This window comes from Capra hircus, chromosome 5 (assembly GCF_001704415.2).
Source record: "Capra hircus breed San Clemente chromosome 5, ASM170441v1, whole genome shotgun sequence".
Taxonomy (NCBI): domain Eukaryota; kingdom Metazoa; phylum Chordata; class Mammalia; order Artiodactyla; family Bovidae; genus Capra; species Capra hircus.
The window spans coordinates 46,753,512-46,771,051 of NC_030812.1; the positions used below are offsets into that span (position 1 = coordinate 46,753,512).

General features: G+C 42.7%; 1 protein-coding gene across 2 annotated transcripts in view; it reads left to right on the forward strand.

Annotated features, from left to right (window-relative positions):
* Positions 1 to 17,540, forward strand: part of GRIP1 (glutamate receptor interacting protein 1) — a 316,084-nt gene that overhangs the window by 257,461 nt on the left and 41,083 nt on the right. For both annotated transcript variants that reach the window (XM_005680211.3, XM_005680212.3), the window contains exons 17-18: positions 182 to 321; positions 490 to 681. In XM_005680211.3, the coding sequence (XP_005680268.1) occupies positions 182 to 321; positions 490 to 681 (332 nt within the window). The remainder of the gene's footprint in view (positions 1 to 181; positions 322 to 489; positions 682 to 17,540) is intronic.

Here is a 17,540-nt window from a genome sequence, read left to right on the forward strand (position 1 = left end):
AAAAGTAATTCACAACGGAAGCAGTCATCTTATAACATTGCCCAGGAGACAGCAAGGAGTGACGTCGAGAGACCCTTGCCAAGTCTTTACTGTTGTGAATATATGAAGCATGTCAGGGAATTTGCATTCAGTAGCATTCAGGGATTATTTCTGCCTTTCCTGTTGTTATTTGGTGTTTCAGAACTGGTGCGATCCACATAGGAGACCGGATCCTAGCCATCAACAGCAGCAGCTTAAAGGGGAAGCCTCTGAGTGAAGCCATCCATTTGTTACAGATGGCGGGAGAGACTGTCACCTTGAAAATTAAGAAGCAGACAGATGGTGAGTGGATCAAGAGCCACAATTAAGGATTTCCAGTGCATTTCCTTCCCTAAAAGAATGTGCAAATATCTACGTGTGTATTTCTGGGGAAATGACTCTTCAGCCAGGGGGTGTTGGCATATCTTTGTATTTATATTTACTCTGATACTTAAGCTCTTTTCCTTAAAGCCCAATCAGCATCAAGTCCCAAGAAATTCCCTGTTGCCAGCCACTTGAGTGACCTGGGAGATGTGGAGGACCCATCTCCAGCACAGAAGCCAAGCAAACTCAGCGACACATACCCCTCCACTGTGCCCAGCGTGGACAGTGCGGTGGATTCATGGGATGGCTCTGGAATAGAAAGCAGCTATGGGAATCAAGGTATGTCCTAGCCATGGGGAACTGGAGATTTATCATTGGTGAAGCTCATGTTTCTCAAAGATCCACCTTTTGCTCTAAGAAAAGAATATTCTACTTGTGTCTACAAGAATGCAAACATAGCAAACACATTGAATATCGTGGCCTTGAATTTCCTCCTCTTTAATGCTAAACAGTTATGATCATCTATTCAAAGCTAGGAGACCCCCGTTAGATCTACTGCTGTCCAAGTGTTCGATCCAGGGCTTGTTCTTCAAGCATAGATAAATATGAGGCAAACCACACAATATGTTGGGTCAATGAAGACCAGCTGCATTTTCTTACTTTTTCAGCAACCTCTGCACAAAGATGGAATAGAGAATGCTGGAGGCATGCAAGGAGATGAGCCAAAGATTTGTGACCCCATTTATTCCTGCCTCTTCCTGACTTTTCATAGCAACTTGTAGGGGTTTCCTCCAGTACTCATCCTTAGAGTTTTCTATACTGTTAATCATAGTATGAAAAGTGAAAGTTGCTCAGTCGTGTCCAACTCTTTGCAACCCCATGGACTATACAGTCCATGGGATTCTCCAGGCCAGAATACTGGAGTGGGTAGCCATTCCCTTCTCAAGGGGAATCTTCCCAACGCAGGGAATGAACCCAGGTCTCCTGCATTGCAGGCAGATTCTTTACCAGCTGAGCCACGAGGGAAGCCCTAATCATAGTATGCAAACGTATATAGTAGTTTTTCTTCACAAACCTCATCTTCATGTGATGAAGTGTAACCTGTATGAAAATTTAAACCTCAGAACAGATTCTGAGTACCAAAAAGCATTAGAAGACAGAATATAAACACTTATTTAATTTTTTTTTATATTTATGTATTTATTTGGCTGTGCCGGGTCTTAGTTATGGCACACGGGATCTGTAGTTGCGGCATGTGGGATCTAGTTATCTCACCAGGGGTTGAACCCTTGCTACTTCCGTTGGGAGTGCAGAGCCTTAGCCTCTGGACCACCAGGGAAGTCCATAAAGGCTTCTTTTAAAAATATGTTTCCTTCTCAATGATACTTAGCATCCAAAGAGAAGTGAGTCAAAAACTCTCTGTATTCTCATCTAAGCTTTGTGTGTGTGTTGCGCTAATCATTCAGGTCTGTCCAACTCTTTGCGACCTTACCGTCTCTCTAATGCTCTGTATAAATTCCAGCCTCCTTTTCTGCTCAAATAGATAAATGGTTTGGAGAACACATGTGTGGATGAGGGAGTTGCTTTGTACATTAGGTAACTACTTTTGAGGAGAATCTGTATCCAGTTTGCTGTCTTCCTGGTTCTAGTTTTTTCCTCTCAGCCCACTTCTGCTTATGTCACTTTCTGTTAAATCCTTTGAAGGGTGGAGAAGACAGAAAAGAAATGATATTTCAAAGTTTTCAAGTCATTACTTGTTAGAGATGATATTGGAGTTGGGTGGAAAAAATATTGTGAAGACCCAAAAGAGGATTGGGGCTTTCATTTATCTGGCAAGTAATTTTTCCAAGTCCAAATACCTTGTGAAAAGTTAGCTATGCCATCAAATAACAGATATTATTACTCCTGGTGAGTTCATGAGATCCCAGAGAGCACTCTGGATAAAGGACCCAACTCAAATTCTATCAATGTAGACTGAAGTTTATTTATTAATGTGTTTGTTTATTGTTTATTTACTAATGTGGAAACTTTTTGTTGCACAGATTTCAGTGAGCTATTGATTATAAGGAGCTCTGCCCCTAAGTGATGTGCGAGAACTTAGCTACTCTATCCTTATACACAATAAGATCAGGCCCAGGTTTAGCATGTGGAATGTAAGGCTTGTCCCTCATTTATAAAAGATGAAGAACCATTTATTATTTAGGAGAGATTTTGAAAATTTGAAATCCTAGATGGGGAGTAGTAGTCATCATAATAAGAAATTTGGCATTTATAAGTTAAAAATCATTACAGGTTTGAGGCGAGAGAACAGAGATATAGAGAAAATGGCAATTAGAACTAACATCTTACAAGATGATGAAAAATTAATAATAATGCCTTAGAGTTTATAAAGCACTTTTACGTCACTCATTTCAAGTGATTCTGGTAAGGAACATGGAAGCTGAAACCACAGGATTTCGATGTTGGGAGCGAATTTGAAGTCAGCTGGTCTGACACCCGGGGCAGCCCTTGATGGTCTATGCAGCCTGGCTGCCCGCCGTCACACGGCATGGGCTGCAGGGCCTGCAGTGACAGCTTGCTCCCTAACTGCTAAGGCAGCTCTCCCAGCTCCCTGTACCAAGAGCTGACGGCTTGCGTTCTCACTTGTATTGAGCTGAAATGTGTCAGCATGTAGCTTCGGCCTATTAGTTCCAGTTCTGCCCTCAAGGTCATTCTGAACTAAAGCCTTCTCCACTTGACAGCCCCTCAGCTGCTCAAAGACAGCCCTCGTGCCTCTTTTGAACTTTTCCTTCTCGGAGCAAAATAGCCCCGGTTCCTTTCACTGTTCCTCACGTGACTTACTTTTGAACATCTTTATCATCCTGGGAGCCTCTCTTCTGACGATGTTCAAGTTTAACTCTGTACAAGTGTAGTGCTCAGAAAAGAAAGTCATACTACAGTCTGGCAGTCCAGAGCCACTCAAGTAACTCAAGTCTGTCAGCTTCATCCCTGGAGACTGTAGAGCCCATCAGCGCAGTCTACCTCAGCATAAGAATTCTGGCGATCACTTCCTGTCACTCATTTTTTGGGGGGCCACCCCTTGTAGCATGTGGGATCTTAGTTCCCTACCCAGGGATCAAAGCTGTGCCCCTGCACTGGGAGTGCAGAGTCTTAACCACTGGACCCCCAGGGAAGTCCCCTGTTTGTTGCTCATCTTGAGCTTGTTGTTTACCAAGATTTCAAAGTCTTTTTCCCCTTTCCTTGTGATATTGAGCTGAAACCTGATCTCTCCAGATAATGCTTGTGAAATTGACTTTTTAAAGGAAGGTATAGAAGCAGACCTTTTCCCCCCATGATATATCATATTGTGAGATGTTCTCTCTCCATCCTGTCTGCGCAGCCTCTTGGCAGACCATATCTCAGGAAGACTTTTACCTTCAAGTCTATAACAGTTGTCCCATTACCAATAGGATATTGTACCTCCATCACACACATCTTCCTCCACAGGCCAGGAATTCTTTTCTCTGTGGGCACCTTTCTTATTGGTCCCTGCTTCTAGTCCAAAAATGGCAAGCTTGCCACATGCATTCATTCAGCAAATATGTAATGACTGGTATAATAGAAGGTACATGATGGGTATAAGGTTGCACAAAGAGACAGCTTCCTGATTCTTGTGGAAGACGTTACCCAGCTGAAGGACCAGACAGTTAACAAGTACCAACAGTGTGAATTTTTACTTAATTAATGAAAAGGGAAAAAGGATGGTGTAATCAAAGCTGGTAGAGAAAAGAGTGAGTTTAAAGAAGTCTCACAGTGGGATGACTCTCAATTCTATTGATGCAGACTGTTTCTGACCTGCCTCTGGGGACCAGCTTCTTTCACACCCCATTCTCTTGACCCTTATATTCATGTCCTACCTTATCAAGAGTTTATGCTTATGGGCCCCTTATAGCCCTTTATTCTTCCTTCAAACTAAGAAAAGCCTATAATTGCTTTCCTTAGAATTTGCAAAGGTCAATCAATACAAGAGGAGACTGACAAAAAGGTGGAACCTGGGCTCTGTCATACTCCTAGATAGTGAGACTCTTGTGATGTCTGTATTTCTTGATGCTTAAGTCAGGCAGTCTTATCCTGTTGTACATATTCTTTAGATAGTTCTGTCATTTGAGTTCATTTTTTTTTAGCTTTAATGAGGTATAATTGGCAAAATTATATGTATTTAAGGTATGCAATATAATGACTTGATATCTATGTATATTCTGAAATGATTACCACCAAGTTGACTACCACATCTCTCACCTGACATAGTTCCTGTGTGTGTGTGTGTGTGTGTGTGTGTGTGTGTGTGTGTTTGGTGAGAGGCTTAAGGTTTACTTTCTTTGCATCACATATACAATATAGCACTATGCCAGTTCTGATCCCCAGAAATTATCCATCTTATAAATGAAAGTTTTCATCCTTAGACCTATATCTCTCCATTTCTCCCACCACCCCCCCAATCCCTGGCAACCACATTCTACTCTCTGTTTCTATGAGTTTGGCTTTATTTTTTGATTTCACAGATAAGTGAGCTCATACAGTATTTGTCTTTTTCTCTCTGGCTTATTTCACTAGCATAATTTCCTCCAAGTTCATCCATGTTGTCGCAAATGGCAGGATTTTCTTCTTTGTCATGGCTAAGGAATTTCCCTTGTATATATACATATATCCCACATTTTATCCATTCATTCATTGGCAGGCACTTTGGTTGTTTCCATATCTTGGCTATTGTGAATAAGAATCCAAGGACATAGGAGTAAAGCCATTTCTTCTATACAGATTCTGTTTCCTTCTGATATATACCCAGAAGTGGGATTGCTAGATTCTTTTTGAGGTCATTTTGATCATTTGTATTCTCTCAGAAAAAAGAAAGCAACTCCATTTCATTCAGTTTTTCAAATGTATTTGCTTATAATTACATAATCTCTTGTTTGGGTCTTGTCATTTTTTCTTGGTTTTTATAATTATATTCCCAATATGGTTCTGTATCCAGTGTATTTGCCCTTTTATTCTTTTTCCCCATGATTATATTGGTAGTGGTTTATTTTTATTTAGCTTTTCTATTGTACAAGGAACTGGCTCTTGCATTTATTTAATTTCACTCTGATTTTTTAAAAATAAGTCTTTGCTTTTAATTTGATTAACTTTATTCTGTTCTTCTTAAGCAGATTTTGTTCTGCTTATGATTCATTTATCTCCATACTGTCTTATAGTTTTCATAAAAGATGATGGTGATTTGTCAGAAAAAAAAAACACCAACATGTACAGTCAGAGAGTCCAACTTTCCTTGAATGTAGTTCAGTTCAGTTCAATTCAGTCGCTCAGTCGTGTCCAACTCTTTGCGACCCCATGAATGGCAGCACGCCAGGCCTCCCTGTCCATCACCAACTCCCGGAGTTCACTCAGACTCACGTCCATCGAGTCAGTGATGCCATCCAGCCATCTCATCCTCTGTCGTCCCCTTCTCCTCCTGCCCCCAATCCCTCCCAGCATCAGAGTCTTTTCCAATGAGCCAACTCTTCGCATGAGGTGGCCAAAGTACTGGAGTTTCAGCTTTAGCATCATTCCTTCCAAAGAAATCCCAGGGTTGATCTCCTTCAGAATGGACTGGTTGGATCTCCTTGCAGTCCAAGGGACTCTCCAGAGTCTTCTCCAACACCACAGTTCAAAAGCATCAGTTCTTTGGTGCTCAGCTTTCTTCACAGTCCAACTCTCACATCCATACATGACCACTGGAAAAACCATAGCCTTGACTAGACGGACCTTAGTCGGCAAAGTAATGTCTCTGCTTTTGAATATGCTGTTTAGTTAGGGAACACAAAATGGTACTTGAGTAGCACAGAGCAGGAAACTCAGCAGGATTTTCTCCATTGAGGAAAGAGAAGGGGCATTTTTCTTTTCCATTTGTTTCCTAATCTCTATGAACTCATGTTTCATCTCCTTCAGTGATCTTGCCTTGCCCAGTTTTTCTTGAGCTCTCATGTCTATCATCTCTTGTTTTACAGAGACATGTATTTTTTTAAATTTTGTGATAATATATTTGGTCATATTTATCATTTGCTCTATAACAGTCTTTTTCTCACGAGTATCCTTCATCTGTTATTTCTTTGTTTTTCTATTCCCTCTCTCTTTTTGCAATATTAACTTAGTATATGTCTTATAGTAAGTAAGTAAGTGAAGTCGCTCAGTCATGTCCGACTCTTTGCGACCCCATGGACTGTAGCCTACCAGGCTCCTCTGTCCATGGGATTTTCCAGGCAATAGTACTGGAGTGGATTGCCATTTCCTTCTCCAGTGGATCTTACTGACCCATGGATCTAACCCGGGCCTCCCGCATTGTAGACAGACACTTTACCGCCTTTAAATTATTGCTTATCTTTAAATGCAGTGACTTCTTTATGAATTGAAAGTGAAAAGTGAAAGTGAAAGTCGTTCACTCGTGTCCGACTCTTTGCAAGCCCATGGAATTCTCCAGACCATAATATGGAGTGGGTAGCCTTTCCCTTCTCCAGGGAATCTTCCCAACCCAGGGATCGAACCCAGGTCTCCTACATGAAGGTCTCCTTCATGAATTGGAAGGGTGCAAAATTTACCCCCAGTTCACAGTTCCTGTGATGAGTGCATTCTTCCTCTGCCAGCAGAGGGCAGCACCTTCAGGCCAATCACAATGCAGAATTTCTCTCTGCCACCCTGCCTCACTAAGATTGCCTCCTGCAGTCTGTGGCTCGTCTGGAGGTACTCTCAGCCCACCTTCCTGGCTTTTCCTTGGTGCCAAATGGGCTCTAGGGCACTTTCTGTCCACCAGTCATTGCAACCATTCTAGTGTTCCAAACAAAACATTGTTTTGCCTCATGCCGGGGCCCCTGCTTTGGAGGACTGGACTTTCTCCAACATCTCTGGACAGGGACCTCCCTGGCAGTTCAGTGGTTAGGACTCCGTGCTTCCACCGCACGTTCTGCGGGTTCAGTCCCTGGTCTGAGAAGTAAGATCCCACATGCTGTGTGTAGTGTGGCCAAAAAAAAAAAAGTTTCTGGTCAGAGAAACTTGGCTTCTTAACACCACTGCTCATTTGCCTTTCACTGAACTTGGTTAAGTTTCCCTATGTATTATGGTTCCCTATGTATCTAGGTTTGCTGAAGATAGAGTTTACATTCTGTTATTTGCCATCCATTTTTGTTTTGAGGTGATTTCTAAGAGAAGGTAGAACTATTCTTGCCCTGCCTTTCTAGCATTGGAGAGTGAGCCAGAGTTCACTCCAGTTTCATCTAAACACCTTGAACATTTCTTGGCACGTGCAGTTGCAAATAGTTACACAAAAGTATGATTGGATTTTCTCATTTTTAACAAAATGGGGGCTGTAGGAAATAAATTTGGCAGGAAATTATCTGGCTGACTCTTCTATGCTAAAATTGGCTTCTAAAAATCAAATTAATCACAGGAGCTACAATCACAAAATTGTAGAGTTGAAGACTGATCCTCAAAACCTTTTTCTGATTTTAAACTTTATGAATAAGAACCAACATTGCTTAGTTCACTTTCCTAAACTAATAGGAATGTGAATTAATAGCTACAAATTGAAGATATTTATCTGCACAGTATTGTGGTAGTAAAAACAAAGTTGTATAATATTGGAGTATCCAAACTTTACAAATTTCTCTGAGGTGTAGATGCACTAAAAATAAAAACTCAGTCGTGTCCGACTCTTTGCAACCCTGTGGACTGTAGCCCACCAGGCTCCTCCGTCCATGGGATTCTCCAGGCAAGAATACTGAAGTGGGCTGTCATTTCCTTCTCCAGGGGATCTTCCCAACCCAGGGATCGAACCCAGGTCTCCCACACTGCAGGCAGACACTTTAACCTCTGAGCTGCCAGGGAAGCCCAAAAATAAAAACTATTATACCAAAATTCCATCAGCATTCAAAAGTACCTACATTTGTGAAGACCTACTTTTCATCATGCAAGTGAATAAAATTCAACTCTTAAAACACTAAAATTAAACACCTAAAATTAAACTCTTAATGAAAAAAATCTAGACTGATTTTTTTTTGTCTTTTGGCCACACCTCAAGGCAGGCAAGATCTTGGTTCCCTGACCAGGGATGAAACCAGTGCCCTCTGTAGTGAAAGCATGGAGTCTTATCTGCTAGACCACAGGGGTCCCTGACCTCCAGGATCTAATGCCTAATGATCTGAGGTGGAGCTAATATAATAATAATAAAAATAAAGTGCACAATAAATATAATGTGCTTGAATCATCAGGAAACCATCCCTGCCCCCCTCCCCATCCATGGCAAAACTGTCTACCATGAAACTGGTCCTTGGTGCCAAAAAGATTGGGGACTGCTGCCCAAACTGAATTTTATACCTTGTGTTACTTTGCCTGGGCTGCTATAACAAAGCACCACACACTGGTGGCTTAAGCAACAGCAGTTCATTTCTTAAGTCCTTGCTCAGGTGTTGGCAGGTTTGCTCTCTCCTGGGGCCCCTCTGTCCTTGGTCTGCAGATGGCCACCTTCTCACTGAGCCCTCACATGGCCTTTCCTGTGTGTGTCCACGTTTCCTCATAAGGACACTCATCCCGTGGGACCATGGTCCCACCCTCAGGGTCTCATTTAACCTTACTTACCACTGTAAAGGCCCAGTTTCCAAATAAAGTCCCATTAGGGCATCAACTTATGAGTTGGGGGGACACAATTCAGTCCATAACATCCTTCGTATTACGATACCAAGTATAAGATCAGATACTGAAGCCTGGATGTGAAAGAAACAAAGAAGGAAGGGCAAAAGGGAGAGGAGGGGAAAAAAAGAAAAATGAAAACGGTTTCCAGTTCTAAATAAAAAGAATAATTACTTAGGAAATGCATTCTTAATTACTTCTATCTTTCAATTTTTTAAGCGATTTTGCAGTTTAAAACTAGTTTGCAGTATCATCCCTGTTAATTTTACGTGCTTACATCATCACTCAGTAAAAACAAGGGCTAATTATACTTCTGGCAATTGAGTTTTCTGACACTGGGGCTGCCTCATTCATTTTATTCTTGTCATGGCTTTTAAGTTTGGCGTCCGGTGTAAAGGTGTATTCCTCAGAGCCTATTAACATCTTCTCAGCTATGGAAACCAGCCTGCCTTTACCCAAACCTGATTTCCCTGAGATAGTCTCTATTTTAACTTATGCTGTCATCATCTGCCTGCATCAGTTAAGGAGTAGATTCACTTACATAGAAAAGAAAATAGCAGGACAGTGTCTAAACAAGATAGAGGGTTATCTTTCTCGCACTGTTGGAAATAGCGTGGGAAGGCAGGTAGCCCCACATCTTCCTGCCTGCTACTATCTTGACATCTCTTACTGTTTTCACAAATGTGGGGTCCGGCTGCTCACCACTCCAAAGCCAATAAACAGGCCGGGTTGGTGGAAAGGAAAGTTTGCTTTATGTCAGATGCTGGCAACTGGAGGGGGGGTGAGGGTGAGCATCTGTCTGTCCAAAGGCCGACTCCCCTCCACTGATAACCAGTGGGACCAGAACTTTCAGGCAGAGGGAGGCTGCTACATGCAGAAGCGGCACAGTCGGCTCTGACTGTCGTCTTCAGGTTGGTCATCGTCCATCTGACCAGTGTCCTCTTGGTGGTTTTAGGTGGTCAGGCTTCAGTTCCAGGCTCAGATTGTTTCCATTTCTTTGAGGCCAATTCTCAGAATTGTGGCAGCTTATGTCATGGGTATAGTCTGGTCGTCATGTAGTTAACTTCTTCCATCTGATGGGGGTTTCAGTATCTATAAGACAGCTCACAGGATATGGCTCAGAGTATGATCTATAGCCCTTGAGAAGAAACTAAAGGTCCTTGACTGTGCTTAATGTTGTTGTTCAGTCACTTAGTCACATCTGACTCTTTGCGACCCTGTGGACTGCAACATGGCAGGCTTTCCTATCCTTCACTGTCTCCCGGAGTTTGCTCAAGCTCATATCTACTGAGTCAGTGATGCCATCCAACCATCTCATCCTCTGTTGTCCCCTTCTCCTCTTGCCCTCAATCTTTCCCAGCATCAGGGTCTTTTCCAGTGAGTTGGGTTTGTGTCAGATAGCCAAAGTATTGGAGCTTCAACTGCAGCAGCAGTCCTTCCAAGGAATATTCAGGGTTGATTTCCTTTAGTATTGACTGATTTGATCTCCTCGCTGTCCAAGGGGCTCTCAAGAGTCTTCTCCAGCACCGCAGTTCAAATCCAGTAACCATGTATGGATATGAGAATTGGACCATAAAGAAGAATGAGGGCCAAAAGATTGATGCTTAATGACTACATTATTATTGTTTGGTCTCCTTTGACGGTTTTCCTTTGTTTCTGCAGATTCTCATTTCTCTGATTAAACTTATCCTTTGACTACAGTTTTCCACAGACAAAAGACAGGCAGAGGACATGGGAGTGAGGTGGGAGGAGTGCGCCAAAAACCATAGGGTCCTGCCCTGTTTCATTCGTCTCTCCATTCACTGCCATTGCCTTTGTTATAAAGCCTTCATCAGGCTTGAAACAGTTATTTCCTCGATCATCTTACTGTGAGCATCTTACCATTCTGTATCACTATCAGTGAGCTTTAGAAAACTAAATCAATCAGTTCAGTTAGTTCAGTCGCTCAATCGTGTCCAGCTGTTTGCCACCCCATGAATTGCAACATGCCAGGCCTCCCTGTCCATCACTAACACCGGGAGTACACGCAGACTCACGTCCATTGAGTCGGTGATGCCATCTAGCCATCTTATCCTCGGTCGTCCCCTTCTCCTCCTGCCCCAAAACCCTCCCAGCATCAGAGTCTTTTCCAATGAGTCAACTCTTTGCATGAGGTGGCCAAAGTACTGGAGTTTCAGCTTTAGCATCATTCTTTCAAAAGAACACCCAAGACTGATCTTTAGAATGGACTGGTTGGATCTCCTTGCAGTCCAGGGGACTCTTAAGACTCTTCTCCAACACCACAGTTCAAAAGCATCAATTCTTCGGCGCTCAGCCTTCTTCACAGTCCAACTCTCACATCCATACATGACCACTGGAAAAACCATAGCCTTGACTAGACGGACGTTTGTTGGCAAAGTAATGTCTCTGCTTTTGAATATGTTGTCTGAGTTGGTCATAACTTTTCTTCCAAGGAGTAAGCGTCTTTTAATTTCATGGCTACAATCACCATCTGCAGTGATTTTGGAGCCCCCAAAAATAAAGTCTGACACTGTGTCCACTGTCTCCCCATCTATTTGCCATGAAGTGATGGGACCAGATGCCATGATCTTCGTTTTCTGAATGTTGAGCTTTAAGCCAACATTTTCACTCTCCTCTTTCACTTTCATCAAGAGGCGTTTTAGTTCCTCTTCACTTTCTGGCATAAGGATGGTGTCATCTGCATATCTGAGGTTATTAATATTTCTCCCTGCAATCTTGATTCCAGCCTGTGCTCCTTCCAGCCCAGCGTTTCTCATGATGTACTCTGCATATAAGTTAAATAAACAGGGTGATAGTATACAGCCTTGACGTACTCCTTTTCCTATTTGGAACCAGTCTGTTGTTCCATGTCCAGTTCTAACTGTTGCTTCCTGACCTGCATACAGATTTCTCAAGAGGCAGGTCAGGTGGTCTGGTATTCCCATCTCTTTCAGAATTTTCCACAGTTTATTGTGACCCACACAGTCAAAGACTTTGGCACAGTCAATAAGCAGAAGTAGATGTTTTTCTGGAACTCTCTTACTTTTTCCATGATCCAGTGGATGTTGGCAATTTGATCTCTGGTTCCTCTGCCTTTTCTGAAACCAGCTTGAACATCTGGAAGGTCATGGTTCATGTATTGCTGAAGCCTGGCTTGGAGAATTTTGAGCATTACTTTACTAGCGTGTGAGATGAGTGCAGTTGTGTGGTAGTTTGAGCATTCTTTGGCATTGCCTTTCTTTGGGATTGAAATGAAAACTGACCTTTTCCAGTCCTGTGGCCACTGCTGAGTTTTCCAAACTTGTTGGCCTACTGAGTACAGCACTTTCACAATATCATCTTTCAGGATTTGAAATAGCTTAACTGGAATTCCATCACCTCCACTAGCTTTGTTCGTACTGATGCTTTCTAAGGTCCATTTGACTACACATTCCAGGATGTCTGGCTCTAGGTGAGTGATCAGACCATCGTGATTATCTTGGTAGTGAAGATGTTTTTTGTACAGTTCTTCCGTGTATTCTTGCCACCTCTTTTTAATATCTTCTGCTTCTGTTAGGTCCATACCATTTCTGTCCTTTATCGAGCCCATCGTTGCATGAAATAGTCCCTTGGCATCTCTGATTTTCTTGAAGAAATCTCTAGTCTTTCCCATTCTGTTTCTTTGCATTGATCGCTGAGGAAGGCTTTCTTATCTCTCCTTGCTATTCTTTGGAACTCTGCATTCAGATGCTTATATCTTTCATTTTCTCCTTTGCTTTTCGCTTCTTTTCCTTTCACAGCTATTTGTAAGGCTTCCCCAGACAGCCATTTTGCTTTTTTGCATTTCTTATCCATGGGGATGGTCTTGATCCCTGTCTCCTGTACAATGTCACGAAGCTCATTCCATAGTTCATCAGGCACTCTATCTATCAGATCTAGGCCCTTAAATCTATTTCTCACTTCCACTGTATAATCATAAGGGATTTGATTTAGGTCATACCTGAATGGTCTAGTGGTTTTCCCTACTTTCTTCAATTTAAGTCTGAATTTGGCAATAAGAAGTTCATGATCTGAGCCACAGTCAGCTCCTGGTCTTGTTTTTGCTGACTATATAGAGCTTCTCCATCTTTGGCTGCAAAGAATATAATCAATCTGATTTTGGTGTTGACCATCTGGTGATGTCCATGTGTAGAGTCTTCTCTTGTGTTGTTCGAAGAGGGTGTTTGCTATGACCAGTGCATTCTCTTGCCAAAACTCTATTAGACTTTGCCCTGCTTCATTCCATATTCCAAGGCCAAATTTGCCTGTTACTCCAGGTGTTTCCTGACTTCCTACTTCTGCGTTCCAGTCCCCTATAATGAAAAGGACATCTTTTTTTGGCTGTTAGTTCTAAAAGTTCTTATAGGTCTTCATAGAACCGTTCAACTTCAGCTTCTTCAGCATTACTGGTTGGGGCATAGACTTGGATTACTGTGATATTGAATGGTTTGCCTTGGAGACGAACATAGATCATTCTGTCATTTTTGAGATAACATCCAAGTACTGCATTTCAGACTCTTTTGTTGACCATGATGGCTACTCTATTTCTTCTAAGGGATTCCTGCCCACAGTAGTAGATATAATGGTCATCTGAGTTAAATTCACCCACTCCAGTCCATTTTAGTTCGTTGATTCCTAGAGTGTCGACGTTCACTCTTGCCATCTCCTGTTTGACCACTTCCAATTTGCCTTGATTCATGGACCTTCATGAAATAGAGGAAAAGAACAGATTGGTAAAGACTAGAGATCTCTTCAAGAAAATTAGAGATGCCAAGGGAACATTTCATGCAAAGATGGGCTCGATAAAGGACAGAAATGGTATGGACCTAACAGAAGCAGAAGATATTAAGAAGAGGTGGCAAGAATACACGGAAGAACTGTACAAAAAACATCTTCATGACCCAGATAGTCATGATGATGTGATCACTAATCTAGAACCAGACATCTTGGAATGTGAAGTCAAGTGGGCCTTAGAAAGCATCACTACGAACAAAGCTAGTGGAGGTGATGGAATTCCAATTGAGCTGTTTCAAATCCTGAAAGATGATGCTGTGAAAGTGCTGCACTCAGTATGCCAGCAAATTTGGGAATCTCAGCAGTGGCCACAGGACTGGAAAAGGTCAGTTTTCATTTCAATCCCAAAGAAAGGCAATGCCAAAGAATGCTCAAACTACTGCACAATTGCATTCATCTCACACACTAGTAAAGTAATGTTCAAAATTCTCCAAGCCACGCTTCAGCAATACATGAACTGTGAACTCCCTGACATTCAAGCTGGTTTCAGAAAAGGCAGAGGAACCAGAGATCAAATTGCCAGCATCCACTGGATCATGGAAAAAGCAAGAGAGTTCCAGAAAAACATCTATTTCTGCTCTATTGACTATGTCAAAGCCTTTGACTGTGTGGGTCACAATAAACTGTGGAAAATTCTGAAAGAGATGGGAATACCAGACCACCTGACCTGCCTCTTGAGAAATCTGTATGCAGGTCAGTAATCAACAGTTAGAACTGGACATGGAACAACAGACTGGTTCCAAATAGGAAAAGGAGTACATCAAGGATGTATATTGTCACCCTATTTATTTAACTTATATGCAGAGTACATCATGAGAAATGCTGGACTGGAAGAAACACAAGCTGGAATCAAGATTGCTAGGAGAAATATCAATCACCTCAGATATGCAGATGACACCACCCTTATGGCAGAAAGTGAAGAAGAACTAAAAAGCCTCTTGATGAAAGTGAAAGAGGAGAGCGAAAGAGTTGGCCTAAAGCTCAACATTCAGAAAACGAAGATCATGGCATCCGGTCCCATCACTCCATGGGAAATAGATGGGGAAACAGTGGAAACAGTGTCAGACTTTACTTTTGGGGGCTCCAGAATCACCACAGATGGTGATTGCAGCCATGAAATTAAAAGACACTTACTCCTTGGAAGAAAAGTTATGACCAACCTAGATAGCATATTTAAAAGCAGAGACATTACTTTGCCGACTAAGGTCCATCTAGTCAAGGCTATGGTTTTTCTAGTAGTCATGTATGGATGTGAGAGTTGGACTGTGGAGAAGGCTGAATGCCGAAGAATTGATGCTTTTGAACTGTGGTGTTGGAGAAGACTCTTGAGAGTCCCTTGGACTGCAAGGAGACCCAGCCAGTCCATTCTGAAGGAGATCAACCCTGGCATTTCTTTGGAAGGAATGATGCTAAAGCTGAAACTCCAGTACTTTGGCCACCTCGTGTGAAGAGTTGACTCGTTGGAAAAGACTGATGCTGGGAGGGATTGGGGGCAGGAGGAGAAGGGGACGACCGAGGATGAGATGGCTGGATGGCATCATGGACTCGATGGATGTGAGTCTGAGTGAACTCCGGGAGATGGTGATGAACAGGGAGGCCCGGCGTGCTGCGATTGATGGGGTCGCAAAGAGTCAGACACGACTGAGCGACTGAACTGAACTGGACTGAACTGAACTGATGGACCTAACATTCCAGGTTCCTATGCAATATTGCTCTTTACAGCCTCAGACCTTGCTTCTATCACCAGTCACATCCATAACTAGGTATTGTTTTTGCTTTGGCTCCATCCCTTCATTCTTTCTGGAGTTATTTCTCCACTGATCTCCAGTAGCATTTTGGGTACCTACCAACCTGGGAGTTCCTCTTTCAGTATCCTATCATTTTGCCTTTTCATAGTGTTCATGGGGTTCTCAAGGCAAGAATACTAAAGTGGTTTGCCATTCCCTTCTCCAGTGGACCACATTCTGTCAGACCTCTCCACCATGACCCGCCCATTTTGGGTGCCCCACAGGGCGTAACTTAGTTTCATTGAGTTCAACAAGGCTGTGGTCCATGTGATCAGATTGACTAGTTTTCTGTTATTATGGTTTCAGTGTGTCTGCCCTCTGATGCCCTCTCTCAATACCTAGTCTTACTTGGGTTTCTCTTACCGTGGACATAGGGTATCTCTTCACGGCTGCTCCAGCAAAGTGCAACCGCTGCTCCTTACCTTGGACGAGGGGTATCTCCTCACTGCCGCCTCTCCTGACCTTGAACATGGGGTAGCTCCTCTCGGCCTTCCTGCACCCACGCAGCCACCGCTCAAACAATGTCCCTCTCTAAAACCAAAGAAACAAACAAACAAAAAAAATGCCTTTTGATGATTCCCTGTTTTAGATGACACCAAAAATCCTTAGTTTAAAACACCGAGTTTTTTTCAACAGTTTTTTTCACTGTTTTATGGATTTAGTCTCCTGATAGTCCCTTGCAGTATCTTATACTGTACATCTTGAGTTTTTCACTCTTCTCTAAGCAAGCTTTGGTTTTCAGTACCTTTACAGGACTAGATGTTTCAATGTTAAACAGTTCAGTTCAGTTCAGTTCAGTTCAGTTCAGTTGCTCAGTCGTGTCTGACTCTTTGCGACCCCATGAATCGCAGCACGCCAGGCCTCCCTGTCCATCACCAACTCCCTGAGTTCACTCAGACTCACATCCATTGAGTCAGTGATGCCATCCAGCCATCTCATCCTCGGTCGTCCCCTTCTTCTCCTGACCCCAATCCTTCCCAGCATCAGAGTCTTTTCCAATGAGTCAACTCTTGGCATGAGGTGGCCAAAGTACTGGAGTTTCAGCTTTAGCATCATTCCTTCCAAAGAAATCCCAGGGCTGATCTCCTTCAGAATGGACTGGTTGGATCTCCTTGCAGTCCAAGGGACTCTCAAGAGTCTTCTCCAACACCACAGTTCAAAAGCATCAATTCTTCAGCACTCAGCCTTCTTCACAGTCCAACTCTCACATCCATACATGACCACTGGAAAAACCATAGCCTTGACTAGACGGACCTTAGTCGGCAAAGTAATGTCTCTGCTTTTGAATATACTGTCTAGGTTGGTCATAACTTTTTTTCCAAGAAGTAAGCGTCTTTTAATTTCATGGCTGCAATCACCATCTGCAGTGATTTTGGAGCCCCCAAAAATAAAGTCTGACACTGTTTTCACTGTTTCCCCGTCCATTTCCCATGAAGTGATGGGACCGGATGCCATGATCTTCGTTTTCTGAATGTTGAGCCTTAGGCCAACTTTTTCTCTCTCCTCTTTCACTTTCATCAAGAGGCTTTTTAGCTCCTCTTCACTTTCTGCCATAAGGGTGGTGTCATCTGCATATCTGAGGTTATTGATATTTCTCCCTGCAATCTTGATTCCAGCCTGTGTTTCCTCCAGTCCAGCGTTTCTCATGATGTGCTCTGCATAGAAGTTAAATAAGCAGGGTGACAATATACATCCTTGATGTACTCCTTTTCCTATTTGGAACCAGTCTGTTGTTCCATGTCCAGTTCTAACTGTTGCTTCCTGACCTGCATACAGATTTCTCACGAGGCAGGTCAGGTGGTCTGGTATTCCCATCTCTTTCAGAATTTTCCACAGTTTATTGTGACCCACACAGTCAAAGACTTTGGCACAGTCAATAAGCAGAAGTAGATGTTTTTCTGGAAC